Consider the following 27,768-nt stretch of genomic DNA (forward strand, 5'->3'; position numbering starts at 1 on the left):
GTTGAATTCTGAAGGAACCTGTTGGGAGACAGCTCAGGAGAGTAAGAGAAGGTCAGGAAAGACCTGGAATCTGCCAGAGGACTAATCCAGCTAGAGAGGCACTTCTTAGCATCAACAGCTCTGGTAATGTTCAACTACCTAGCAGTAGAAGCAAGGCCCCAGTTCCATCGCAGCTACAGGGGCCAGCAAGTAGTGTCTGGGCCACTGAAGAGCCGTCTAGAGCAGCTGAAGAAGCCATGGTGGAGAGAGCCCACCACTCCACTGGTGCTCCAGCATAGTGAAACAGCTAGGCTCGCCATAGATGCCTTTCTTGAGCAGGGGGAACGTGGCTACCTGTGTGCCATTGCTGAGGAACGGGAGCTGCCTTTTCTTTCCACCCTGGACATGGAATATATGAACCATCAGAGAAGCCAAAGCTTTCCAGAACCCAGTGCCTTGAAAGAAAAAGAGACCAACTCTGCTGACATGGACACTGAAGACAGGTCTTCTCTCTACTCTGAGCTAACATCTGGCACCTACTTTCCACTTATGTCTGATGTGCATCCCCCAGAGCTGGAGCTGGGGTGGCCAGGGATGCCGTTCTTCACAATGTCAGGCCAGACTAAAGCCACTGTGGTTTTTCAAAGAAACAAGGCTAACAGCATTAAGGATTTCCTTCGGTCCCTGATCAGCCAGGCACGGACGGTATGTATAGAGCTGCGTCCCTTGAGCAGGTTCTTGTACCACAGCACCTGCGTCTTGGTGGCTGTTCCCACGACAGTACCAAACTGTTGTTGCTGTCTAAGATGTCTGGCATGGTGTGATTGCTGTTTTTCTAGCAGATCTGTAACTGTTCCTGCTCCTTTCTGTTCTTGTAACTTCTTTCCACCTGGGATTTCATGTCATGTGGGCAGTGCCCTTTAAGGCACTCTGCATCTATATTTGCACGTATGCAGAGCATGGTACCAAGGTCCAAAGCAAGTGGCAGGGTGTGCAGCGTTAACGCTCAACTGTCCTAAGCTGCCAAGCGTGCACCATCAGACCCATTCTGCCCTCCACCAGGGAGCTTGCAAGGCCAGGGCTTATCTCGACCCATGGACGTGATGTTAAGTAGGGCAAGAGGATTGCACTGGTGAGCTGCCATGGGAAAACATAGGATCTGAATAAACTTTGAACACGTGGGACTGCAAGTCCCTGCCTATGGTTTGTAGTAGGTTAGACTACATCACCGTATCTTCTAGCCCTGATGTCGGTGACTCTCTGAGTTTGAATAAGATGAGCCCATTTTTGCCCTGTCATGCAGTTTCTGCTGGGTGTGGATTGCCAGGTTTCAGATGCAATAAAGACTGACAATATTTGCCTATCAAGCACAATCCTGATGTGTATTTGCTCACTAAATTATGCTCCTTACTTCTTGTTTCTTTTTATTTTGCCATTATACTATGTACTAAGCAGCAACTCAGACAGCTGTATCTCAGACACATTTTCAGTTTTTATTACCTTTTTGCTCTTTATGGTTCTTTTCATGTTTTCCCCATTCATTTTCTTTTGTGCTATTTCAATAGAATAGGGATATTGAGTTAACTTTTAGTGCAAAGTTCACTTTTAATCAGTCAGCTCCTAGGCAATTTCTCTTATCACTCTACTAGTTTCTTATTTAACTTGACAGTCACCCCTTAAATCCATTACTACATAGCACAGAAAGCAGGGACTAAAGAATTGTTAAACCTGGACTTCAGCTGTGTCAAGAACACAAGCCATTTCCAGGCAGATCAAACAAAAGCATTATCTTCTATCACCATCTGCAATTCTGAGAAACACAGTTAGGCTGTCGCCAGCAGATCAAACTGGGGCCATGCAGCAGCTCAGATTGCTGTGCAGCTTCATAACATCATTGAACAACCACATATCATTGAAGGTCAGGCATGACAATGAGGTAAATGGGGATCTTTATTTTTTTTAACCAACAGAAGACCATTTTGCAACATAAGCTATTGCCCAGTTGTAAGCAGCTATTGCTTAATACCTGAATGTGCCTTTGTAGGCAAATATGGGAAGTTTTGTTCAGGAAGTAAGCCACAAAAATCTTTGTTTGTCCTTGCAAGCACCTGATTTATGACATCCTAAACAGTCTGAAAAGTCCTGTGACACTTGTTGCATCATTTTCAGAAACAGGGATTAAGACATAGTCATGGTCAAATACACAAAGTAAATGATTCCTGAAGAAATGTCCCCTTGTCGCTTAGCGCATGTCCTGGATCTCTGATGATGTTTTAATCAGCCTGTTGCACCCTGATTCTTAAACCACATGAAAAATATCTTATTGCTTTCTCAGTTCACACAAACTTGCCAATAGCTGCAGAGAGGTTGCCAGGCAGTAAGCACTCACAGAGGTGCTTTCTTGTACATTTTGAGTGTTTTCACCCTTTTTTGCTTGGCTTGGGAAAGCACAGAGAATCTTCAACCCTTTATGTTCAAGCTGGAAATTTTCATGCAGCGTTTTTGACTGTGTTGTGTAAAATGCAATAATGAGCTTTAAACAATCTTATTGGTTCATTACTGGTGTTTTACTGACTTCTGGTTTAGCAGATCTAGCCAATGCTTCCCATGATTAACTCTATGTATGACAGCAGTTCCAGCTCAGTCACAGCCCCAGTTACACATCTTTAATTAGTTCACTGAGTCATTTTGCTTGTCAGAACATCCAAAAGAATATTACTTGTACAGTTTTTAATGTCAAAAGAGAACCAGAGCTAAAAACATCTTTTGTCTGAAGTGGCAGTAGCAACCCGACAGAGAACCACTTGCTTTTCACTTTTGAACTGCAGTTTTTGCAGTGCAATGGCTCAGATGCTTTCTGCACTAGACTTTAAATTCTCCCTGCATTCCTCCTATGTGTTCTCTTAGGTGCTTACAGCTAAAATAAAAGGGGGATAGCCTGCCAGTGGGATCTGGGAAAGGTATTGAGATCCCAGAATACTTCTCCTGGGTCCTGTAGTCAGGAAGGTGTGCATCCTGAAATGTTGTTTGCTGTTTTCTTTTGTACAGTCATACTGAACAACATAAGCTGACGTATTTTGCAACAGCGTGTTTGTACTGACAAATCATCAAAATGGGCATTTGTTTTATTGGTACCTTTTGCTGGTGTGGTTTGTCTTTCTACTTTACTGTATTTAACCAGCTGTCTTTGAAGATATATTTTCAGATTTGAGCTTTTGTTTTTGCAGACGTAAGAAGATGCAGCACAGCCACACCTTAGCCTTAATTTGTTAATATTATTACAATTTACTTGTGTTGGATGAGCTCCAAGCTATTTTGAACTGTTCATACTACTTTTTCCCCCCTTTTGTGCAACTCTGACACTGGCTGCATGTCTGCATTTACATGCAATGGTAGAAGGGTCTTTGATGGTCCCCAGGGAAGCAACGTATTGCTTCAAATGGCAACACTACGGTAATGACCAAAACCACACTGCTATTGGCAAATACCAGTAAAACCAGCTGTGCTGGTTAGAAACCAGACAGATGGCAACCCCAACTGGATGCTGGTAAGTGCTGTAATTCCCAAAGTGATGACTGCAGTAATTGCTGAATTGTGAGTTTCCAGAAGTGGATTCAGAAATGTCATGATTTAACCCTACAATGGCAAGGTGTGAATTTTTTAGAGCCTGTGGGGCAGCTGTGTCTTTGTGGTGTCCTGGCTGCCAAGACTGGCTGCGGGCTTGGAGGCCGTGATGAGCATGACGAGCACAGGGTGATGAACAGGGAGGCTCTGAGCCAGCCCCAGCCATGCGGCTCCCACCACTGAGGCCAAGGGGCTGAAAGCATTGGATGTACTTTGCTCAGGTTTATAAGGCCAGATTGACTTAAATGCCTAAGGCTTTTTAAACATGAGATGAGTTGTCAGGAGCCTGAGCTGGAAATGGTATTTAGTTACTTCTAGTGCTGTATAGATCTGTTCAGAATTATCTTTGGGATTTTAGACCTTGCTTTTGTGACAATACTGCCTTCTTAGGAGCTTTCAAGGGGAAGACTTCCAGGGTCTCTTGGCTTTGTGTCCAGCTGGGGCTACTGTAAGAGCTGCCTGCTTTGTTTACCAAGAGGACATGTTGATTTGACTGGCCCTTCTGGTTGTCCTGCAGCACACAGGCTTAGTATGAGCAGCCCCCAGCCTGTAGGAGTGTCCTGGCAAGGGTGCCTGCTCCTCCAGCGCATGAGGCCATGGCAGGGCACGTTCTGCCCTCTCACCCCACCACGATGCCCTTTGTTGCAAACTGCAGTTCAAGCATGGCTGCCAGCCTTCCCGCTTCCTTGCCCCAGCAGCAGCTGTGGGTGCTTGCCAGCACCACCAGGAGCAACCCTACCCAAATCCCTCCTTGTGGAAGGATCACACGTGAAGAGGCCGTGAACAGAGCCAGAGCTTGTTCCACCTCCCAATGGTAAGCAAAGACCCGCTTTGGAAAACATGAGTCTGACTATCGCACGGGGCTCCACCCATCTTGCACAAGCCAGAGTCCTGCTGCCTGGGTGCCAGAAAGCTACCATGAGGTTGCCAGGAGATGCAGATCTGCCTGGCAGCGAGCTGCATCACAGCCTGGGGCGCGGGGCACCACAGGTGACTCTGTCACCTGGACTGTCCTACGCAGCCATGCTAGTGCCTGCCTGGCCTCATCCCTTCCACAGCGAGCACCAGGAACCAGCTGTGCCTTTTTTGGACAAACAACAGCCCCAAGCACTGTCAAAGCCTGTAAGCACCGGTGGAGACAAGCCCACTGACGTGTTCCTTCTGTGCACACCTGGCATGCATGGCGCAGCTGAGCCCAGAGAGTCTGGGGCTGAAGGAGCCTCATTCTCTCTTGAACTCCTTTATCGTATTGACTTTTCAAGTCAAGTTTAGATTGTCTCTAGGGCCAGGCCTGCCCCAGGACTAAACCTCGGATGAGCCAGGATATTGTGAGGCAAGTGTGGCTGAGAGGGACTTGCCTGGGGCCCTGTACAAGGGCTATTGTTTTTTCTTGGTGCTTCCACATTAGAAGATGGGTAGCCCATAAAAGTCACTTGGTTAAATTGCCTGGTCTTACAGCCCTTGGTCTTTGGCTGAAGGCCAATACAGAAAGACGTAGTGAAGTCCTGCTCTTTCTGTGGGTCTCAGCAGTACCTAATGTCTATGGCCCAGCAGCAGAGTTAATTTGGGAAGCCAAATATGTTTCTCTTGCTGCTTTCAGAGCCCTCCTCCCAGGAGCTGACTCTGCTGTTCATGCTGGATGCTGGGATTTCAGGAGGGGATGATGGTTTGCTGGAGCCTTATATGGCTTCTGGGAAGACAACACTGGCAAGGGCCCCGGCTGTTGGGAGTCAAGCTCTGAGGCCTGTGTTTCCCAGGACTGGGGTCAGAGGGTGGAGGAGAGGTGATTTTGGCCTGGACAGTAGGAATGTTTTTTAGTTCTTGCTGAGGAGGAGAAGTATATTGCTTTCTCACAGCTGCCTAGCCTCCTGCTTGGATACCTGTGAGTGCCCTGACCTCTAGGAAGGTGCTCCCCCAAACCTTGCTGTGGTGGGCTAAGGGGGTCTCCTGCAAAAAGGAGAGAACATCCAGGCCCTTGCATGAATGCCAGGGAGGGAAGACGAGTCCTAGGCCTGCCAGGATGTCCTGCCTCAAGGGCTGGGGGCTGGGGACACTGCTGGGTCTTTGTGGGCATTCAGATGGACTGAATCTGGGAGATCATGTAGCAGAGACTGCCTTGTGGACCTCACAGGGATGGTCTTCGGGGACAATCCAGATGGAGCCAAGAAATCTTGCCCATCTGCAAAGGGCTAAATCCACAAGGGAACAGGCATCTCAGAGGGGAACCTTTGGGCATTCCTGCCCTCTGCTGCCATGGCCCAGGTGCAGAGGGTCTCCCGGCAGTCTGTGCATACAGGCAGAGCTGAAGCACAGGGCTGAGAGGAGACAGTGTGCTAAGCAAAGGATGAGCCAAGAGAGCACACTGAGGCAGGCACAGCCCCCTGCTCTGCCCACAGCAAAGTGTAGAGCAGGAGAGCTACCCCGTTTGCCAGGCCATTGGGGCCAACCTGTGGATCGGGAGCAGAGATGTGAGCCTGTCCCCACATCCCCGGTTCAGTGATACTCTGAGCTCCTCTTTCCTGCCACTATTCCAGGTCAGACCCATGAACCTGATTCAGCCAGTGCCTAGTTTAAAGTTTGAACCACTGCACACATAAGAGTCAGTCTCACAGCCATCATCAGCATTTAAATTTTTATTCAAAGAGGAGCAGCTGAGCAGAAGTGGCAGAAGAAAGCTCACCCCACAGAGTCTGCTCCACACGTACCTCAGACCACAGAGATTTGTATTCATGGCCATGCTCTAACACAGGCAGAAAAGGTTTTCAAAAACAGATTTCCCACCTCCTTGCAGGATGCATTATGGGCAGCAGGGACAAGCTCTGTCATGGGTTTTGCACACCAGGTGTAGTGCAGGGCATGTACATTGAGAGCAAATAGGGCCATTGGAGCTTCCCTGAAATGTTGGGTCATCTTTATTGGGGCATCCTCTACTAGGTGCAGAAACTTGAAAGCAAAGTTATACAAACAACTTACAAGTACCAAACAATTATCTTATTTACTGCTAAGACATCGTAAGGACTGGGACTAACATACCTGATTAGTAGTTCCAGTATTTTTTCAGCTTTTGAAATGAAGCTGGCCTGTCTGTAATTCCTTGGTTACTTTACCTTTTTCAGTCTCCCAGCATGTTACCATCTTCACTGAGATCTCAATATTAACTGTTAATGGTTTGAGGTCTAGGTTACCCGACCACTCTGTGAGCACCCTTGAGTGAAGTTTGTGAGGCCTGGCTAACCATCCTGCTCAGCTTTCCTGCCTGTTCCTTCCTTCTCCAGGATGCTCCTCCACTCCCAATACTAACAGTGGTGGCCAACAGATCACAGCTGTCACTTTCTGATCAAAATAACAACCTTCTTGCTGTTGTTTTCTGGCATTGTCACTCTATGTGGAAGAGTGGAGCAGCTTCTCCAGTCACATCTTATTCTGTTTATGGCTGATCTCCTTTGATCTATTGTCCTGGTTGCAGGTCATTTTGTACTTTAAATTTTCTTGTTCTGAGACAACTTACTAGTACTAGATACTTCTCATGACCTACTTTCCATTTCCTGTATTTTTCTTTCTAGTTTTTGGAGAGGTCGTTTAGCCAAGATGGTCTCTTACCTTCCATTCAAACTCTCTTCCACAATAGGTTGGATTGCCATTGTCGCCTTCATTCTCATTCTTTAAAGAATTGCTAGTTCTCTTTAACTTCTTCATTTTAAACCTCCTCCCTTGGAGACCTTATCTTGCAGTTCTTCAGTTTATTGAGACAGCTCTTTAAATACATTTTTTTAATTTTAGTATTATTTTTTCTTCATACCCTTAGGATTGTTAACTATCTCTTCATGGTTGCTCTCACCAAGACGCTTTAGAATATCTACCTTTTTATGGACAGAGTCAAGTCGAGAAGAGCTCTCCCATTAGTTATTTCTTCATCTTTCATATGAAAAGCTGTCACTACTGCATTCCAAGGGTTTGATAGGCATCTCTGTCCTGCTATGTTTCTTTGCCAAAAGATGACTGGACAGTTAAAGATTCCTCCTTGCCACAAAAGCCTGAGCTCTGGATAACTCAGCCCATTGCCCATAATAGATTTCATCCATTTGATCTTTCTGGTCCGCTGATGTATGGGCAATCCCCAGTATAATGATGGCTATGTTCTCTTCCACTTTATTTATTTACGCAGTGACAGCTGTGATCTGTTGGCCACCACTGTTAGTATTGGGGGTGGAGGAGCATCCTGGAGAAGGAAGGAACAGGCAGGAAAGCTGAGCGGGATGGTTAGCCAGGCCTCACAAATTATTTATGAGGCAGTTTCTTTCAGCTGGCTGATGTCATTGCAAAGCTGCTTCTATTATCTTTGAAAGGTCATGGCAATTGGGGAGGAGGGAGGGGTGTTACTTATAACTGAAAAAGGCAAATATCACACCCACCTTCAAGAAGGACAAGAAGGAGAGACTGAGGAGCTACAGGCCAGTCAGGCTCACCTCAGTAAGCTATATCCAGGCACATGAAGAATAAAAAGATGACTGTGAAAGCCAGCATGGAATTATGAATAGCAAATTGTGCCTGTCCAACCTGAGTGCCTTTGTGATGAGATGACTGGCTGCGTGAATGAGGGGAGAGCACTGGACATTGTTTACCTTGACTTTAGCAAGGACTTTGACATGATCTCCCATAGTCATCTTATAGTCAGATTGGTAAGATACAGTTTGGATAGGTAGACTACAAGGTGGATGTAAAAACTGACTAGATCACTGGATTAAAAAGTGTGATGATCAGAGGTTCAAAGTTCGAGTAGTGGTGTCCCCCAGGGGTCAATACTCATGCCAATACTATTTAACATTTTTATTAATGACTTGCATGATGGGATGGAGTACAACCTGAGCAAGTTTTGGCAATACCAAATTGTGAACAGTCAATAATTTCAGCAAAGACAAATGCACAGCCCTGCCCCTGGGAGGGAATAACCCCATGCAGCAGGACATGCTGGGGGCAACCGCCTAGAAAGCAGCTTTGTGGAAGGGGCCCTGGGGTCCTGATGGACAAGTTAGGCAGAGTCAGTCATGTGCTCTTGTGTAAAAGAAGGTTGTCCACATCCTGGGCTGTGCTGGCAAGAGTGCAGCCAGCAGGAAAAGGGAACGGATCCTTCCCCTCCATTCAGCACCGGTGAGACCCCATCAGCAATGCTGGGCCCATTTTGGGCTCCCCAGTACGATATAGACACTGACATACTGGAGTGACTCCAGTGAACACCACTGAGACTGTCACAGGCTCTCATATGGAGCATATGATAAGAAGAGGCCGAGAGACCTCTTCATTCAGGCTGGAGAAGGGGAGATCTCATTGCTGTTTTCAGACACCTAATGGGAGTTTATAGAGGAGATGTAGCTAGAATCTTCTCAGAGGTGCAGAGCAAGTGGATTAGGGGCAACGGACACAAGTTGGAACCAGAGAAATACTAATTACATATTAAGAAATTGTTTTTCACGATGAGGGTGGTCAGACACTAGAACAGGGACCCAGAGAGGCTGTGGAAATCTCCATTCTTGGATATATTCAAAATCAACTGGAGAAGGCACTAAGCAGCCTGGTATAACTTTGAAGTTGGATATAACTGTGACATTGGCCCTGCTTTGAGCAGGTGGATATGGGGGAACCAGATGACCTCCAGAGGTCCCTTTCTGCCTGTGTTATTCGATGATTAAATGTAGTTCCCCCTAGGGTGAGATATTAGAACAAGGACAGGTACCTACTAGATTGAGATAACTCCTCCCTTACCTGACAGTGTGTCCTTCCTGAAGAAATGATACTCCTTTATATTAATATGCCAGTCATCCATGGAGTCACTCTTATACCAATTGAATCATGATTTTGGTCAGTCTCAGGCTTTCCTGTTTGTATTTCGTATAATTGCTTAAGGTAATACATCCTTGTTGCACCAATGATTTTGAGAGTCTGTGCACATGCATTACCCTTTCTGCTATTTCTTTCTGTGAATGACAGATTGATGAGACGGGAATATCTTCATAGTTATTAAGAGTGATATTATCTACCATGGTGGGGTAAGGACTATTAAACACAATGGTCCAGGTGCAATCACCACTCTTGGCTGTACTTGCCCTGAAACTCTGGAGGTTTGAAGACTTAATTCACAGTTTGTAGCACAATCCACTTGGTTATGTGATTTCAACAGTCTCTTTTCCCATCCACCCCCCTACCCCTTTTCTCCTGGCTAGGTGATAGCAATTGTGATGGATCTGTTTACAGACATGGAAATACTGTGTGACCTGCTGGAGGCCTCAAGCAGACGGCATGTTCCTGTGTACCTGATCCTGGATGAAGAATACTTGAAGCATTTTGTGGAAATGTGCAATAAAATGGCTCTCACTCAAGACAACTTCCCAGTAAGTTTTCAGTCACACTTTGGATGTGATAACTAAGTCTTGGAATTGGTTAAAAAAAAAAAAAATGCTGCTCCCCTCTGCCTGGTCCCTAGGACCACTTGCCCCACCTTGTCCCACTGTCCCAGGCTAAGAGAGCATGGCTGTTTGGTCTAGGAAGTCAAGCTCTGTCTCTAAACACAGGGGAGGGAGAAGAAGAGCCCTTCTAGTCCTGTGTCTTGGTGTTTTGTGATTCTCATTCCAGTTTTACACCCTAGAAGTGTGAGGTCAAGGCAAATAAGATAAAACCTTACTGAAAAGCTTTGCTGGGCTGGTGCGGATAGATAGACAAAGGTAGACCGGGAAACTTCTGCTCACATGGACCTGTATCATCTCCTTTCCTTGTCCCCTCTCTGTCCCTGCCCCTAGGACACTGAATTGCAGGACTTAAACTGCTCTTAGTTCAGATCCCTCAGCTTAACTTTAGATTCTGACCAGAGCTGCTGTAGTGTGATAACTGTGTGGGGAAGGGAAGCAGGGAGTGTCTTGTGAAGTCCTGATGCAAAATCTACCATTTCCTCCTGGCCCTGGTGCACAACCTCAGTGTGAAACCAAGTGTTAAAAGTATCATTGTAGGATCTGCTTTTAGGCTTGTGATTCAGACTGTGACCTGGATTTGTGAGGGATTTATGAACAGCCTGGTTCCCCACTCAGTGAGGTGCCCATTAGCAATGACACGTGGTGCCCAGAGCAGGCAAATGATAAAAACTAATAGTGTCAATGTGATAAGCTCCCTTGGGAACTCCCAGGCCTGAGCACCCCAGTATCTTGCTGACCACCATATAGCCTTCTGGTTACCACCTACCAATGGAAGATGTCTTTTGATGTCATTTGTCAGTCCTGTGAGGCCAGTACTCCTGCTTGTGCTCCTTCTCTGGGTGAATAGGATTCGCTGGAGTCATGGGGTTGATACTTTCCAGCCACCCAGTTCATAGATTTCCCCTCTTCTTGGTCGGGGATGCTTGGAGGTTATTCAGTTTTCTCAAAACTATTCTTAATTAAAAAACAGACTATGGAAACAGGCAAAAATAATGTTTTACAGCATTCAAAATAGATGCAGTTACAAATGTCTTAATTTTTCCTCACTCTTAACCTGTTTACACAAAGTTTAATTTAGAGAGGCTTTCTTCTCCCATGTTGGTGGTGTTCTGTCCTTTCTTGTTTCTCACAAGCCAGACCTATTTCATCCTGCCTTTTCAGATGGCACTACTGTTAGAGAAAACCATTTCATGCTGGAGCATGTTTGCTTTCATAAAAAACTGCATCAGTGAAGTCAACTGATGGATCCAGATAAATCTCATCGCTCCAAGTTTTTATTTGCTTCTTATCCAAGAGCCTGGTCATTGTTTTTAATGAAAATTACCATTGGTTTACATCCATGGAGATGTCTACGTCTCTTTGTTAAACCTGATGTCATCTCTTGTGTTTGAGTAACTAATTAACACTTCCCTCCCCCATTCAGTGACTCATCCACAGGTTTCAGTGCGAAGTGCCTTTTAGGCTGATGCGTGTCAAGCAACATTAACATATGTGCTTGATATTCACATCTAAATGGAATGAGTATACATATATTACTCCTGGCTTTCAGTTGAGAACCGATATGATGGTAAATCTCCATTTGGATAATTGGTGACAATTTGGGGTTTATTGGGAAATTCGGAGCAAGTCACCCTGCAGCATCTTACTTCTAAGAACATTTTACAAGCAAATCCTGCAGCAGTGCTTCAAGCATTGGCAGTGGTCAGAGCTAAAGACTCAACTGTTGGATTTTTCAGTTAGCCATCTAATGGATCTAAGACTACTGTCCAAGTCAAGTGAGACTGATACATGGCAGTCTGGCTTTCCTGCAAGACTTCAGGATTCTCATCTTGTTTGGAAAGTTTGGGGCCTGGATTGACAAGAGGAAGAAGAGGATGGAAAAAATGAGCAAGGTAGCAGAAACTGACCAAATTGTTGGAAGGATAGAGGGAGTGAAGAAATACTGCAGAGACAAATCTATGGAATATCCCTTACTTGGAGTGGTTTTAACTTCCCTGGGGGGATAGAAAGCTCATCCCAGTGAGAACTAGTATTACTAAAACCTCAGCATTGCAAGAAAAAAATCCTGTGTTGATCAGCAATGGGATTAATGGAACAGCTCTCCAAGAATCCAGTCTATCTTGCTCTTTTTCAGCAACCTGTTGTGGCTTTTCATAGGATCATAGGAAAATTCAAATTGGAACGGACCTCAGGAAATCATCAAGTCACACCTTCTGCTCAAAGCAGTGTCAGCTATGAGAGCAGACAAAGTTATTCAGGCCATTATCTGGTGTAGTCTTGTAAATGTCCATGGATGGAGACTGCACAACCTCTCTGAGTAACCTGTTTCAATGGGTGACTGTCCTCAAGGGGAAAAGTTTCTCCCTTCCCCTAGGTGACAAATGACATGTTCTGGGATGCAAGAAGGTAATGAGTGAGGATAGCAGTGCAAAGGTTGTGAAACTTCAGCTCTGTCCCTGCTAAAAGTTTACATGAGCTGAAGAGAAGATTGGACAAGTACTGAGACAAACCACAAGAGGCTCAGGAAGTCCCTTGAGCAGAAAATAGAGGCTGAAATAATATTAGGAGGCAACATCATAAATCCCTGTTCCTACTCTTCCCTAGCTGCCACTGACCACTGCTAGAGATAGACTGTTGGGTTTGATGGACTGGATGAGATTTGCTGCTTCTGTGAAGCCTTACAAGCAATGGTGCTCATTGCACAGGCAGGGGGACTTCCTCAGAGTGATGTAAAAGTCAAGCCTTTCCTGCCCTGCTGCAATGAGCTCCCCAGCAGATGAGCTGTTTCCAAGAAGTTCACCTACCACCTGCAAGGACTGTGACAGAAGAGGAAGACTGGCCAGAGTGGAGTTGAGCTCTGCCTGCAGCAGGGTGACCACCTCCTGCTCCTCGCCCCTGAGACACAACTTCTGTACTGTGCACCCCACGTGAGGCCAGAGACTGGGTGAGCCAGTCCCTGGCTGAATATGGATGGCCCTGTGAGCCCACACGTGTTCATCCTCCTTGAGAGGAGGGGGAGGAGGAGAGCACTTGTAGACAAATCACTGCTACTCAAGTTTGTCTTTTGCCTGCATCCTGGCATTGGTTGTTGAAAAATGCTGTGGCTGGCCAGACTGAAATCTTCTGTGTGGCAGAGGGAAGGCCTGCCCAAGCATGCACTGGCCACTGACGGGCACCCTATCTGCAGAGGGATGAAGCAGTACCAGCTGCGTGCTTGCAGACCATCCTGACTGTCACAGCACACTGCTGCTGGTTTTCATCTTTTGATGGGCTGGTGCTAAGCAGTGCAGGTGACCAGGAACTGGCCTCAAGGTGCAATATGGGATGATCTAGCATGTCAGTGTAGATGAAGCCTTAGGTACATTTATTTACATACTAGATGTTTTGTTTAGCACTGCATCATATAGACCAGTCCAATAACTGTATCCAGTGACTCTGTTCTCCTCTTCTGCTTGCTCCAACCGAGGTGCAAATAATGCCTCATCTTATGAAATGCTCCTGACAGATACTGAGAGCCTTATTATATAACTTATGTAATTTAGAAATGATCTACAACATTAGGATTCTCCAAATTTTTTTCAAAGCAACATTTGCACCTAAGTGCAACTTGTTAATATTTCCTGGTATTTTTATCTTACAGAAGCAACATTGTGACAAAATATTTCGGTATGCAAAAGCCAGAAAATACTTTATGCCTTGCTGCATCCTACTTTCAGAAGTAGACCTCCAGCTTGAGATAATCCATCATTGATACCTAAGGGAATATTCCAGTTCAGTTCAATGCATAAACTCTTACCAACTCTCCCTTCTTTGGTTTCAGAACATGCGCATAAGATGTCTGAGTGGAGACATATACTACAGCAAAGCAGGCAAGAAATTTGCAGGCCGGGTTCTGGAGAAGTTTACCCTGATCGATTGTGACCAAGTTCTTGCTGGTACATACAGGTGAGAAAAATCAGCAATTACTTCAACAAAGACTGGTGACACCATGAAAATATTCATTGTCAAAATACTTGTTAAAACCCACAGAATAATGTAGCTCTTGTTCTTTTTCTCCCTGCTCTCCCTCTTCATTTTACCCTTATATATGTCATTTTCATTTTGGTGATTTACCTTCCACCCATCTTCTTGCTTTTATCTTGCTGCTTAACTTTTGGATATCATTAACTGCCTACCAACACTAACACTTCCTGGACCCATCTGTCTATGAGTATCACTTCATTTCTTTAAAGTGTAAAATATGCCCTACCAGGTCAGAAGATTTTCCACCTAGTCTAGGTTCTGTCTCCAGCAGTGGCAATAGGAGATGCTATTTAGGGAGAGCAGCGAACCTGGCTACTATCTGCTGTCCATTCCCTTGTTGTCTGATAGCATGCACAACCATTGCATTAGGGATGTTAGAGAGTACATCCCTAGCTATTCCCTTTAGTATCTGTTTTGGATCTATTGTTCATGAATTTGCCCAAACTCATTGTCTGTTCTAAACCAGTTTTCTACTTGTTTCATTGAGTGTCCCTAGTTCTAGTGCTGCAGATTGTTAATACCTGTTCTAAATCACTGCCTTCATGACTTTGCAAACCTTCATCATATCCCCTTTCCCTCACCTTTTCTGCATTGGGCCTACCAATTCCTTGACTGGCAGTACAGCATTTTGAACAACCTCTATGCTGCTTGTAATCATCCTGGGTTTTTGGACTGCTCCTTTTAGGTGTTTTTTGACTAATTGCTTCATTTTTACATAATTCCCTTTCTTGAATATCCATGTGCTGTATTTATTTAGATCACTCTCTCCCGCTACAGAGTTAAAACTAATTGTGTGGTGAGCATTATTACGAAGTGGCTCTTCCATTTCTACCTCTTGAACTAAGTCTTGTGCATCATTCCAGACCACATCCTGAATAGCATCTTTTCTTGTATGTCAAACAATTTAGACTTCTTATTCTGGGAAGTAATCATTTATTGCTTCCAAAAATTTTCTCTCCACAACTCATCCTAGTGAAGCATTAAGTTAGTCTGTATAAGAGTGGATGAAATCTTCCACTATTACTATCTGTCCTAATTTTGCAGCTTCTCTAATCTCACTTAATGTTGTCTGATCACCATCATTGTTCTGATCAGAGGCTCAGGAGTACAGTCCTTGTACTATATTTTTATTATTAGAGTCTAGGATTTCGATCTGTAGATCTGTCCCACAATATTTCCATGTTGCAAATCATATTATCCTTCACATTCAGTGCGACTCCCCTAACAGTACAGACTATTCCATTATTTCTGTAACGCTGGTCGCCTGGCAATACTGTATATCATAGATTTTCCACCTTCCACCAGGTCTCCTTGATTGTAATCAAGGTCTCCCTCTCTCTCTCTCTTCTATCTCCCAGCCAGAGCTTGCCAGACCCTCAGACCACCAGTGTCTCAACCTGTGCTGCAGCTCCAAGCTGCACCTTCTCCTCTGCTCTGGCTTCATCATCTCTGGGTGTGGAAGTCTCACCTGATCAAACTCTGGCAGTATAAAACTGAAGTGCCTGGCCTCAACTGGTTATGTAGAGTCTCTATATAATCAATATGGAGGGCAGTGTCTTTGGAGGCAATTTAGTCCATCCTAAGACAAGTGTCTAAGGACAATGGGGGTGAATGAATCACCCCCTGGAAATATCTGTCCATTTCCATTTACTGGAAGGGGATATTAGATAACTGAGACCGCTAGTTTTGGGATGGCTAAAACTGAGCATGTGTCTGCTGGACTGAACTCCACAGCTGGAGGAACATCTGGTACTCTTATTTCCCTGTACCCCAGTGTCAGAGTATTGTCTGAAACAGAGATTTGGTTCTCTGGGTCAGTTCCTCCCTCTGCTGTTTTGGAGCAGTGATTTGGGCTTGTCATGAGCTCTCTTTCTAGATGCGTGTTGCTGAAATTTCTCAAGTTCTGGAAGATAATTATCAGATGAAAATGGCCTTAAATCTGGTTCTTTGCCCTCCCAATAAGCACCTTATGTTCTGGACTATAAGAACCAGTTTTTATGGAATTTTGCTCAATAGTGGACAGAAAAGTTTCCACAGGAGAAATCTGGGGAGTGTCCTACTAGGTATACCGTAGCCCGCTAGTATATGCAGTACAGCAAATAATTAGATTACTCTCCCTGAAGGTGGGAAAGCTAGATTGAAAGGATGAGAATAGTTACTGAGCAAAGCTAAAGATCATTTATCCAGTATCCTGGGATGATACAGGACAGAGTGTAAGAACAAAGCATTGTTCTTATCCAGTAGCAGGTTTTACAGTTCAGCAATCTTATGCACAAGGATCAGAGGTTTCAGGACCTCTGAGGCTGTATGTTGTATGTGCTTCTTTATGCTCGGTTTCCCTTAAAAGACTTTTCTTCCACCTGTTTAATTGTTTTCTGGTTGTTCTGTTTTTGGCCTCCACAATACCCTCTGGCAATGTGTTATGCAGTTTAATCTATGCTTTGTGTGAAGAAGTGATCCACTGTATTTACACTAAGCCTATTGCTGGATAATTATATTTGATGTTCCCAAATTCCCATAACCTGGGAAGAGTAAATTACTGTTGCCTACTTACTTTCTTGACTGCACCCATGATTTCACCTGCTTTCTTTATAATCCCTCATATGAATCAACTCTTCTCCAGCTGAAGTATCCTGGGCTGTTCAGTCATTTCCCATACAGGAGAACTTCCAGACCTTTAATCATTATCTCTATCTTTTGTGAGAGGTGTTGACCAGAACTGCATGAAGTGGTCAATGATACCCCACCCACTATACTTCAGCATAATGGTAAAATGATGACTTCTATCTTGTTCTCTGCACACATTCTGGCAGCTCCTAGTCTGTCTGCTTTTTTGACTAGTGATAAACATTGAAATGATTCTTTTGTTGAACTATCCAGGGTGACCCTGACCTCTTAATGTGATCTGAGAGTTCATCGTTGTTTCAGAGACAATTAGGGTTTTTGCATCAGTTTGCATTTATTGACATTGAATTTTGCCTGTTGTTTTGTCTCTCATTCACCCTATACCATAAGATCTTCTTGCAACTTCTTATTAACCAGTATTCTTTAGACAACCCAAGATAATTTTGTCATGTATGATCTCTGACATTGACTGTTTCTACCATTTTCCAGGTCTTTTCTGAATATGTTGAACTGCAAAGATCCCAACGTAAAACTTGTGGGATTACAGTGGGTAAATTAAAACTATTACTAGCATTTGTCTCCCAACTTTAATAAATTATTATTCTTTGGGAAGACCTTCCTTTATACTTCACAATCACTTCTTTAAGAGCCCTTGGTGAATGACCTTGTCAAAATCTGTTTGAAAATCCAAGTATCCGACATCAAACAGATCATATGTATCTTTGTGTTTGCTGTCTCCTTCAAAGAACTGCAACAGTCTTTTGAGGCATGGCTTCCTTCCACAAAAATATGCTGAGTATTCAACATTATGATTATAGTTATTTATGCATCTAATCATTTTACTCTCTATTTGCTTCTACCAGTTTGTTCAGTATGGAAATAAGACTGGCTGGTTTGTAGTTTTCCAGGAGCTCTTTAAAAGGGTTCACAGTTACTACTTTTCATTCCTCTGCTACTATGTCCAATTTTAAATGATAGGTTATTCACTGGTTAATAATTGGAAAATTGCTGACTTCCACTTTTTGAAGGCTGTTTACTTTAATATTTTCCTTTATGGTACCTTTTAACTATAGTGACTTTTTGGATGCTTTTAAATGTCTTTATTTTGATAGGTACATGTGCTCTGAGCCTCTAATATAGCATCTTTAAACAATCTTCATGCTGCCTCAAGCATTTAACCTTTTTGGCTACTCTTTTCAATTTTTTTTTTAAATACCATTCCTCACTTTCTTATTTAAATTAAATATTACTGTTGTGGATTATTTTGCTTCTTAAAGAATATTTGATATGAGTACATCATGGTGATTTTTGCTGAGTGGCCTTTACAAAGAATCTTTCTGAACTGGTAATAGTATTTCTCCTTTTGTTGGTTTTCTGGTTAGTTTCTCAAAAAAGCAGTCATTTATAATGTCTCAAATGTAGTTGCTGCAGCTCTCCTAGTCAAGGCCCCTATTCTACAGGGATATAACTGAATCTCCCTTTATTTCTCTGCCTTCTGCCTTCATAGCCTCTCAGCTCTTCCTTTGCATGTCATATTTCAAATCAGTACTCTGTTCAGAAAGTTCACAGTATAGTCCTAATACTATATTTTCCCTATTGGGGAGTGGAGTTTCAATCCACAGGGAACATATTTCATTTTATGATATATCATTTGTTATCTATCTGACTTATTTTTCTTTAATGTGTTGTGCCACTGCTCCAACAACACAACCCCTATTTGTCCTGTCTGTATAATTTGTACCTGTGCAGTTATACTGTTCCTTGATTTTCTTCTGCCCAGTAAGTTTCTGAGATGCCTCCTGTGTCAAGGTCATCATTTCAGCACAGATATTTCATAACATCTATTTACTTTTTTAGCTCAGAAGATTTGTACAGATGCATGTAAATATTTGCATCTGATCCGGTTGCTCACAACTGAGCCTTTCTAAACGCAACTCTATTTGTTTGGATGCTTTTCATTGTTTCTAATTTATTACTCAAGTTTTATTGATTTCCTTCCTGTCCTTATGTCAGAATACAGTTTTTATGTTTTTATCCCTAAGGTAGAGTGAGCCATCTCAAACTGTATGGTGTTCTACACATGACAGCTTTCCTCCAGACTCTAATTTAAACCACCCTATATCTTTTGCATTATAATGTGCAGCAGCCAGTTTTCATTTAGATTAAGATGGAATCCAGCTTTTTCCTGTAGATTATATCCCTATAGTTTTCCAGTTCCTAGTGAATCTACCATCCTTTCCCTAACACAGTTTCCTTAACCATGTACTGAAATGCTCTTTCTTACTTCTCTGTCCCATTCTAAGCATGGTACAGGGATCATTTCATTAAGGCTACCAGGAAGATCCTGGTCTTTTTTAACCTTCTACTTAGGTGCTTTTATTTTACCCCCAAGACCTATCTTATCTCTCTTGGAGTTAATGGGACCTATATAGACATTGACCAGTGTCTTCTCTGTAGTGCTCCCCAGATTAGATCCAAACGTCTCTGCAATCCTTCATCCCAGCAAGCAGCTCACCCTTCACTCTTTGCTGGCATCCTGCCTGAGCATTGAATCACCCAGGACTGTATCTGCATCCTGTCTGCCATGGGCATGACACAATTTAGCATCTTCCCTATGGCATGGTTTTTATGTCTTGGGGATGGAAACCATGCTGACCCTCGGTCATGTCTTTTCCAGACTCAACATCCCCTTTTCCTCAGAGGATACCCCCTAAGTCTCTAATAATTTTCTTTGCTTTCTTGTGAAGTCTCCACTTGGTCAAACTCTTCCTTAGCATGTGTTGCCCTAAACTGACATCGTGCTCCATCCGAGCTGCGGTCGAGTGAAAGGATTACACAGATCTCATAGACCATAATGCAGTTCATACATCCCTGGGATGATTGCTTGTTTCCCAGCACTGTGACACTGCAGACATACTCTGTGCTGCAGACTGTTTTCCTTAAGACATACTCTAACCCCTGATCTTCTGCAGAGCTGCCACCTGGTCATTCTCCACCCTGTATTTGCGCACCTGATCATGCCTGCCTAAACACATTTACCTTGAATATTTCCCAACTGAATGACATCTGATTTTTTCAGAAAATTTTTCAAATTCAGTCAAAATTTTAGACTGTGCAATCCCTCTCCATTTGATATGATTTGCCAGTTTAATAAGCACGCACTCTTCCATCCTTTAGGTTGCCAGTGAAAATATTGGATAGCATCAGAGCCAAGATGCTAAATCCGTCTAGAGTTTCAATACATCCTTCTGTGCTGACAGTGAACCCAGATATCTAGTCTCTCTACAGCCTCTCTTGCAGGAGGTGATTTTCCTACTCAGTTCTTCACTATTCAGGTATTCAGTAAGTGCCTTTTAATTCTTCAACTGTAAGAAAAGACTCTTTTCTCTTCAAACACATGCTCAAATCATGCCTGAAATCTCTAGCTATTTCTCTAGTCCCCAGATTTTCTCACCTATGAGCCCTATAGGCAGTATTACATACATGCAGCAAGAGAAGTGTACTTATTGACATTTTCATATTGAGCCCCCCATGTTGATGCTGTTGTTCTCTATGTAGACATTTTCCTTGATATATTTGTAAAGCCCTTTTTATTCTCCAAAATACTCTTGGCAAGGTGAAGTCATTTGGATGTATTACTGCCCATTTGTATGAATCAGGCATATTTTTGGAAGATTTTCTAAATCTGCGAACCAAGCTCAGTGATTTATCCTAAACAGCTGCAGGTCAATTAGTTTAGACTCCTCAACTTTTCTGTCTTTTTGGCTAAATATTTCCCTTTGTTTTCCTTCTTTACCATTATTTTTCCTTTTAACCATGAAAATGAGAAAACAGGGTTAACTGAAAAATCCAGACAAAGGAATAATCTAAAACACTAAATATAATCACATCTAGTTATTTAGTATCATTCTGGGCACCAGAAGAAATGGTATGTTTCTTCAGGTGCTATTTTAAGGTAACAGAGTGAATGATGTGAAGGTATTTACTAGTGTAGCAGACACTAAAAAAAAAAGAAAAAAAAGAAAGAATGTCCTTGAGAGCCAAAGTGACAGAAAAGTGATAAAACTGAAAAATAGAAATTACTGAAAAAAAGTAAAACAACTTCTGTTGTACACTGGGGTCTCATCAGCTGGAAGCAGCTGAGGCTTGAGAGAAGTTAAGTGTGACTAACTGCAGGTCACCTGCACAGTACAGCTATGGGAGGAACTGTAGCCTTAGACTGTATCACAGGTTTCCATGGGGACAGAGGGAAGAACTGTTGTCAAAAGTGCTCTTGAGATTGACACTTCCTCTGAAATACTGCACGGTGTTCTCGTCACTTGTGCTCAACACAAGCTGGAGCATCGGGCCATGGGAATATTTTGGCAGAACAGCCAGACTGTGGTGTTTCTCGGACCACGTTTCCAACCTCCTCGGAGATGATGTTTCAGCTCCATCTGCTGGCCGAAATCAGCGCTGCAAGTGTTCCTGGAAGATTACTGCTCAGGAGTGTCTGAGAGCAAGTTAGGGAAGGAGATGGTCTCTGTCCTACAGAGATACTTTCCCAGATTCCACCAATTTGTGCCTCAGGGTGATCCAGAGCTGGAGATGGTACCTCCATAAGCAATAGTCCGTTATGGAAAAATTAATGGCAGGAAAGTCCTACTGCTTTTTGAACACATGTGAACTCCTAGCATCCACAGTGCCCTGCAGTGAGGAGTTTCACAGCTTGCCTGTGTGTTGTGTTGTGCAGGGAAGTATCTCTGCTTGTCTGTATTGAATTTGTCACCAGTTAATTTCATTTAATGCCTCATCTTTATACCAGAAGAGATCGAGAATGAGCATTCCCTAGCTATTTCCTCCATGCCACTCATGGAGGAAAAGACCTTCATTGTTTTGTATGATCGGCTTTTCCCCCCCTCTGTCACTGCTCTTCCTGTCCAAGCACTTCTGTTGGGACAGGCATCTGGCCAAGGCCTCCTCACCACTGTTGCAGGCTATGCAGTTGTCTCTAGAAGGACGGGTTTGGGCAACAGGGCTGTGTACTGTGTCTTGTCAGGTATTGCCAAGGCCTATGATGTCCCTGGTGTTCCTGTTTCATACCAAGACATAAGAGCTCAGTTCTTGCTGTCCCATGACCCACTGGAGGCCTAAGAACAAGCATCAGATGGCACAGGGCTAGGATGCAGCTGCAGTAATGGGTATAGCAATGACTGGCATGGCCACATCGTCCTACCATGGAAACCCGTGTTATGGCTATGAGGAGAGCTGTGCCTTGACACAAGTCCAGAGCTGTCAGACCATATACCTTGGGGAGCTTGGATGCTTCCTTCCAGGGCCTACAGTGACCTGGAGTGGGCAGGTCCCTATTGGATTGGCATGGGAAATTGGGGTAAAATAACGCTTGGACTGGGGGAAGAGCCATAAGAGTCTTCTGTGGTGGGGACAGTTATAAGGTCAGGGCAGTGTATTCATGGCTCTGAGGATGCTTCCCTTACAAAGGAAAGGACAGTTCATGTGGATGGGAGGGAAAAGTTGTGTGTGTCTCACGCTTTGCTGTGGGGAGGCAGTACCCAGGTCAGAGGGTGCTGGGAGGAGGCAGAGACAGAAGCTGGAAGTGACTGGGTCCAGGGAGGGAAGGAAGGCATAAGCAAGACCTCCTGTTTGCCTGCTGCTGAAAGTGAGGCAGAGGCCTTGATGGGCAGCTGTTGTGATGTTCTTGCTAGACCACGCGAGAGCCAGTCTGAAGTAGGAGGGCAGATGTGGCCTCTTGCGTAGCTACAGTGGTGCCAGGCTGGGCGAGTGAGGACTGGCAGGCATGATCCTCCACATGGCTGGTCAGTGTCCTCTCACAGCTCATGCGATGATGCTCACAGCATGAGGGATGCAAGCCTCCTCCAAAGGAGGAGAGGCTGGTCAACCCATTGAGTGTGCTGTGGCCCTGGGGAGTTTGCGTGAGCAAAGCTGTATGTGTGTGCATCCTGTGGCCATTCTGAACCAGCCCCTCAGCCCACAGTCAGAGCACGCAGGCGGCAGCTGCCGCAACACCAAGTATTAGACTCCACACATTGAAACTCATGGCTGGAAGGTGAGTGCCTGGTGTGAGGGTATAAAAAGAAGCTCTCAGAGATGCTATTATGCCCATTGCAGTGGCCATAAATTATCCTCAGTGGTGCTGTAGGGTTTTGGGTGGTATCCTCTGCAGCTGCTGTAATCACTGAAATGTGGGGAAACACCCCAGGGTGAGAGGAATTCCTGTCATGGCCCCTCTGCAGGTGGTATGTCTGTGATGCAGAGCTAACAAGTGGACAGTCTTGTGATGGCCTCACAGATACATGCTGTAACCATGCTACTTCCAAACTTGTTCCCCCATGACTGATAAAGGTCAGAGCTGGTGATACTCCAGATGGTGATGATATTCAGCTTCCCCATCAACAGGGGCCCTCAGAAGACCTTGTGCTGATGCTGGCTGGTAGGTGCTAGCTTCCTTCAGAGAGCTGCAAAGGTTTTACATATGTGTCATAACTCTGTATGCACTGCCACTCATCCCAAATGGGAAGCACTGCCTAGGGCCACCAGTTGGTACTGGTTTTCCAGGTCCAGGATCTCCTCTCCACTCTGGGAAGACTGATGACAGCAGCAGCTGAGGCAGCTGCCCCACCCATTGTGATTGACCTGAGCTGTTTCCAGCACTGGGCTGATGGCTTATCCAAAGCTCTTGGAGCTACTGTCCCACCTGCCTTAGCATGATGCCTCTGATGAACGGTGGCTTGCCTGGAGAGCATGCTTCTGGAGAGCTTTGCAGGCCAACAAATGGACTGGAGAGGGCATCACAGGCTATTTGGCAGAAAATGTAGTGGCTGAAGAAGTATCAGGACCAGCAGCAGCAATGCTGGCAGCAATGGTAGGCATGATATTCTTGCAGGCTGCTGAACAGAGACTGCCCATATATGTAAAGGCGCAGCCCTCTCACGGAGCCCGCCAGCAGGATTGCAGGTGGTGCAGACATGTGGATAGTGTGCCAGCTGTGCCATGCTACAGAAGGGTGCGAAAGGCTGTGGGTAGGCACTGAGTCAGGGATCTGCACTACGGTGTGCAGGCACAGCACTCTTGTGTAGAAAGGGAATAGTTTTAAGCAAGGTGGATGGCAACACCACCATTCCATTTGTCATGGGAGCCAGGCTGTTCCTCTGGGATAGATGCCTTTGGCAATGTAGATACTGGCTACATGAAATCTCCCTTCTCTGGGCACTTGGATTTCCTTCAGATAACTTGTACAGCTTTGTGAGAGATGACTTTCCTCTGAAAAAGCCACCTTTCCTATTATATCATATTTACCGATATGCCCACTAATTGTATTCTTTAGAAGAGTTTCTACTAATTTATACAGTTCATTTGAGTCTTAATGATCTGAAACATTAAAAAAATTATATCATATTAGTAATCTTCCAGTCTTCTGCTAACCAAGGCACTTTCAAGTGTGAAATTACACGTCATGGTTAGTAGTTGACCTATTTCTTTCTTGAATTCATTTGGTGCTTCCTGGTCCTGCCAAGTTCTTACTCTCTGTTTTGTTGATTTGTTTTCTAATCTCTTCTACAGAGATTTCAATCTGAGACTGATCCTCTCTCATGTTCTGTATGAAGGTAGGTTCACGGCAAGTTCCCAAGCTCCTGTATAGTAAACACTGATGCAGAGGAAGTCTCTGAGCACTCCTGTTACATATGGAGTATGTGTTAGCCCCAGGGAGCTGATTATTGTTTCTTATGCTTTTTGCAAAGTGTGCCCCAATCTTTTGCAAGGATGGGTTTTCTGATTTTAATAGCTTCTCTTCTGCTGTCGTTTAGCCATCCCAACTATTTTCTGTTTTTTCTTATATCCTTCCTTTCAGCTATATGCATTTGCTTTGAGCCTGCAATATGGTGTTTTTGAATAGTCTTCATGCCACCCACAAAGGCTTTTTCAGTCTTTTACTTCTTCTTCATTCTTACTTAATTTCCCTATCTTGACATTAAGCAGAACAGTATTGATTTTTTCATTTTTTGTTGCTCTTGGGGGCAGGATGGGTGCAGAGTGTAAGTATACTATTTTCTTCAAAATAACATCATGAACCATAATAAATGCATACTGCCCAGGAGCAAGCCAAGAGCTGCTTTTCCTACAGCAAGTTCACGAACAGCTGTTTTGTGAAGTAAACATCAATGGGTCCCAAAACATAGTGTCAGCAACGTGTCCTGAAATGACATTTACCCTATTTACTTGAGAATATTTGGAGTTTCCCATTATGACTGCTCTCCTGTAGCTTCTGTGATTTCATCATATTTTTGCCTCTGTCAGCATCTTGCTTTAGCAGCTGATAATGCAGCCCTAATGAGATGCTTCCACCCGCAAAGGTTCTATTTTATTTATTAACACAATTATTCTGTTAGTCTGGTTTGACTATAGCAAGAATAAAAGAAAAAGCCAATGACTGGGATGACCAGGAGGCTGGGGAGCCTACTGTATGAGAGGAGTTTTCCTGTTTAATCTAGGAAAATGAAGACTAGGAGGAGAAATGTGGTTACTATCTGTAGATATACAGGGGGGGAGCTATTTAAGTTACAGTTCTGGCACAAAGAACAAGTGGGATTACACAGATGAGGAAAAAACGCAGCTGGCAATTAGTGAAAGTTCTTCTCCCTGAGAACAATAGATGATGGTAATATCCTTCCAGCAGGAGCAGCTGGGACAAAACCTAATTCGTTTTTAAGGTGGAGCATAACAAGCTACTGAAAGGGATCCCAAGACATTTTACTGTGACAGCAGGGACTGGACTTGCCACGCACCAAAAGCAGGTGCCACCGGAAAAGAAGTATAGGCATGTCTTCTTGATAGAAGAAAAGGAAGGACTGAAACACGGTGCTGTGCTTTTGGCCAGGGACTAATTGCTGTTTTACACCCTTCATAAGGCTAAGGAAAACCTGCTGTTAATGTTTTATTGGTTTCTACACTCTTACAGTCAATGTACAGGAGATTTCTTGTTCATATTTTCATACAATTCATTAAACCACTGAGCTGAAAAATGCCAGTCTCTGATCTACAATTAAACGATCATTTAGGGGTTGTTTTTTAAAATTATGTAATGAGTACATCCATCTCCAAAAGTAATCTCAGACATATACTTCAGAGAAAGTGTTAATTTAATGACATAATTGAGAGGTAAGAAATCATTCAAATGCTAAAATCAATATTAAGTATCACATCACTCTGTTAACAAGTGTTATATGCACTTTTTCTTCTTTTCTTGCAGTTTCACCTGGCTTTGCAGCCAAGTCCACACCAGCCTGGTGACCCACTTCCGTGGTCAAATTGTTGAAGACTTTGACAAGCAATTCCGGTACTTGTATGCCGAATCCAAAGCAGTGACTAACTTTTGCGTGCCAGATCCTGGAACATGGCCCTCTTCTCAGAATACCTCAAAGGATGTTGAATCCCTTTTAAAAGCTGACCAGGTGAATGATGCTGAAACCTCCAGCCCCTCAAGCAGCCTCTCAAATGTAAGCATCAGAACCATAAAAATGTCTCCCTTTCTGAAAATCTCCACCTGCAAAGTACAGCAGGAAAAGCAAGATTTGAGCCCTGATTATGCTAGTAAAAGGGGCAAGGAAGACACGTCTCTGAAGCCTACTTGCTCTAAGCAACAAGGGGAACCACCACACTCCTCTCACAGTCTTCCAAATAAATCCACCCCAGCCATGCAGCACAGACCAAATCTCTACTCCCTGCTGAGACAGGAGCAGAATTTGCAGTCCCTTTCGGAGGGTGCCAATAGCAACGGCACAAGTGAGAACCAGAAAGGGCCCACTGTTACCTGCAGGGAACCAACATCAGACAATGACAACAATTTTTATGGGATGGAAAAAAGACAGAGTCCTGGACAAGGGAAATTGGACCTCATACCTCCATACAACCAGCTAAAACGAGAGAAGAAAGCTGCAATTCCTTGCTGTGATAAACTCAGTGAGGAAATGCTGATGGAAAAGAACAGTGTGTATGGGGCTGAGAAGAGAATGACTCTTGGGCACAGTAAGCTGGATCTGATCACCAAATACAACAAGTTAAAATCTAAACACATACACAGTCGATTTGAACTCTGACCTGGTTCTTGTAGTCCTTGAGATGTCCTTTCATCTCATTTACTAGTGGTTGTTTTTCCCTATCAATCATCATATCTGGTGCTTGAAGTCAAAATATGGGTGGCAAATTAGTCTTGTTTCTATTGAAAGGTATCTGTGCTATGCTGCAGTCTCTTATGTGTGCAGATTACTGATTCAGATGGGATTAGCAAATACAATTTATATTTTCAATTACAAGATGGTGGTAAGGGAGAGAAAAAGAAAAAATCCACACTTCTACTTCCTTTTACCCATTTTCCCCAAAGCTGTTTTGCTCTAACTGTAAACTGTTTGACCACTGATGTCTTCAGGATGAACCCAGGTTTTCTTCATACTCAGCAATTCCTCTCCATGTAGGCATTTGCTGCAAATGAAATGGTCAAAGGCAGGGTAACTTTGTTAAAAATAAAGGAGATATTCTGGTGGAAAGAGCTGTGTTCGGTCCCTTGATGGGAGGTGAGCACCCTGAGCTTGGCCAGGGCCTCTCTGGGCCTGTGGCCAGGAGCTGCCTATGCCGAGCTGTGCCATGCTGGGAGGATATGGGTGGTGTGTGCATATGGGCAGCATCTGCACACACGTGGTTTCTGCACATGTGGTGTGTACGCATGGCCAGTGTCTGCCCATGTGATGTGTGCACCTGCATGGTGTGTGCACATGGGCAGCACCTGCACCTGCATGGTGTGTGCACATGGGCGGCACCTGCATGGTGTGTGCACATGGGCGGCACCTGCGCACGCATGGTGTGTGCACATGGGCGGCACCTGCATGGTGTGTGCACATGGGTGGCACCTGTGCACGCATGGTGTGTGCACATGGGCAGCACCTGCACCTGCATGGTGTGTGCACATGGGTGGCACCTGTGCACGCATGGTGTGTGCACATGGGCGGCATCTGCATGGTGTGTGCACATGGGTGGCACCTGT

General features: G+C 44.2%; 1 protein-coding gene across 1 annotated transcript; it reads left to right on the top strand.

The window, feature by feature from the left end:
* The first annotated feature begins 54 nt into the window (after positions 1-54).
* On the top strand, positions 55-27,264 carry FAM83C (family with sequence similarity 83 member C). The gene is made up of 4 exons (XM_013961535.2): positions 55-684; positions 9,822-9,989; positions 13,885-14,009; positions 25,981-27,264. Exons 1-4 carry the CDS (start codon positions 127-129, stop codon positions 26,825-26,827), a joined length of 1,698 nt encoding a protein of 565 aa, XP_013816989.2. The 5' UTR covers positions 55-126; the 3' UTR covers positions 26,828-27,264.
* The last annotated feature ends 504 nt before the right edge of the window (positions 27,265-27,768 follow it).

This window comes from Apteryx mantelli, chromosome 18 (assembly GCF_036417845.1).
Source record: "Apteryx mantelli isolate bAptMan1 chromosome 18, bAptMan1.hap1, whole genome shotgun sequence".
Taxonomy (NCBI): Eukaryota; Metazoa; Chordata; class Aves; order Apterygiformes; family Apterygidae; genus Apteryx; species Apteryx mantelli.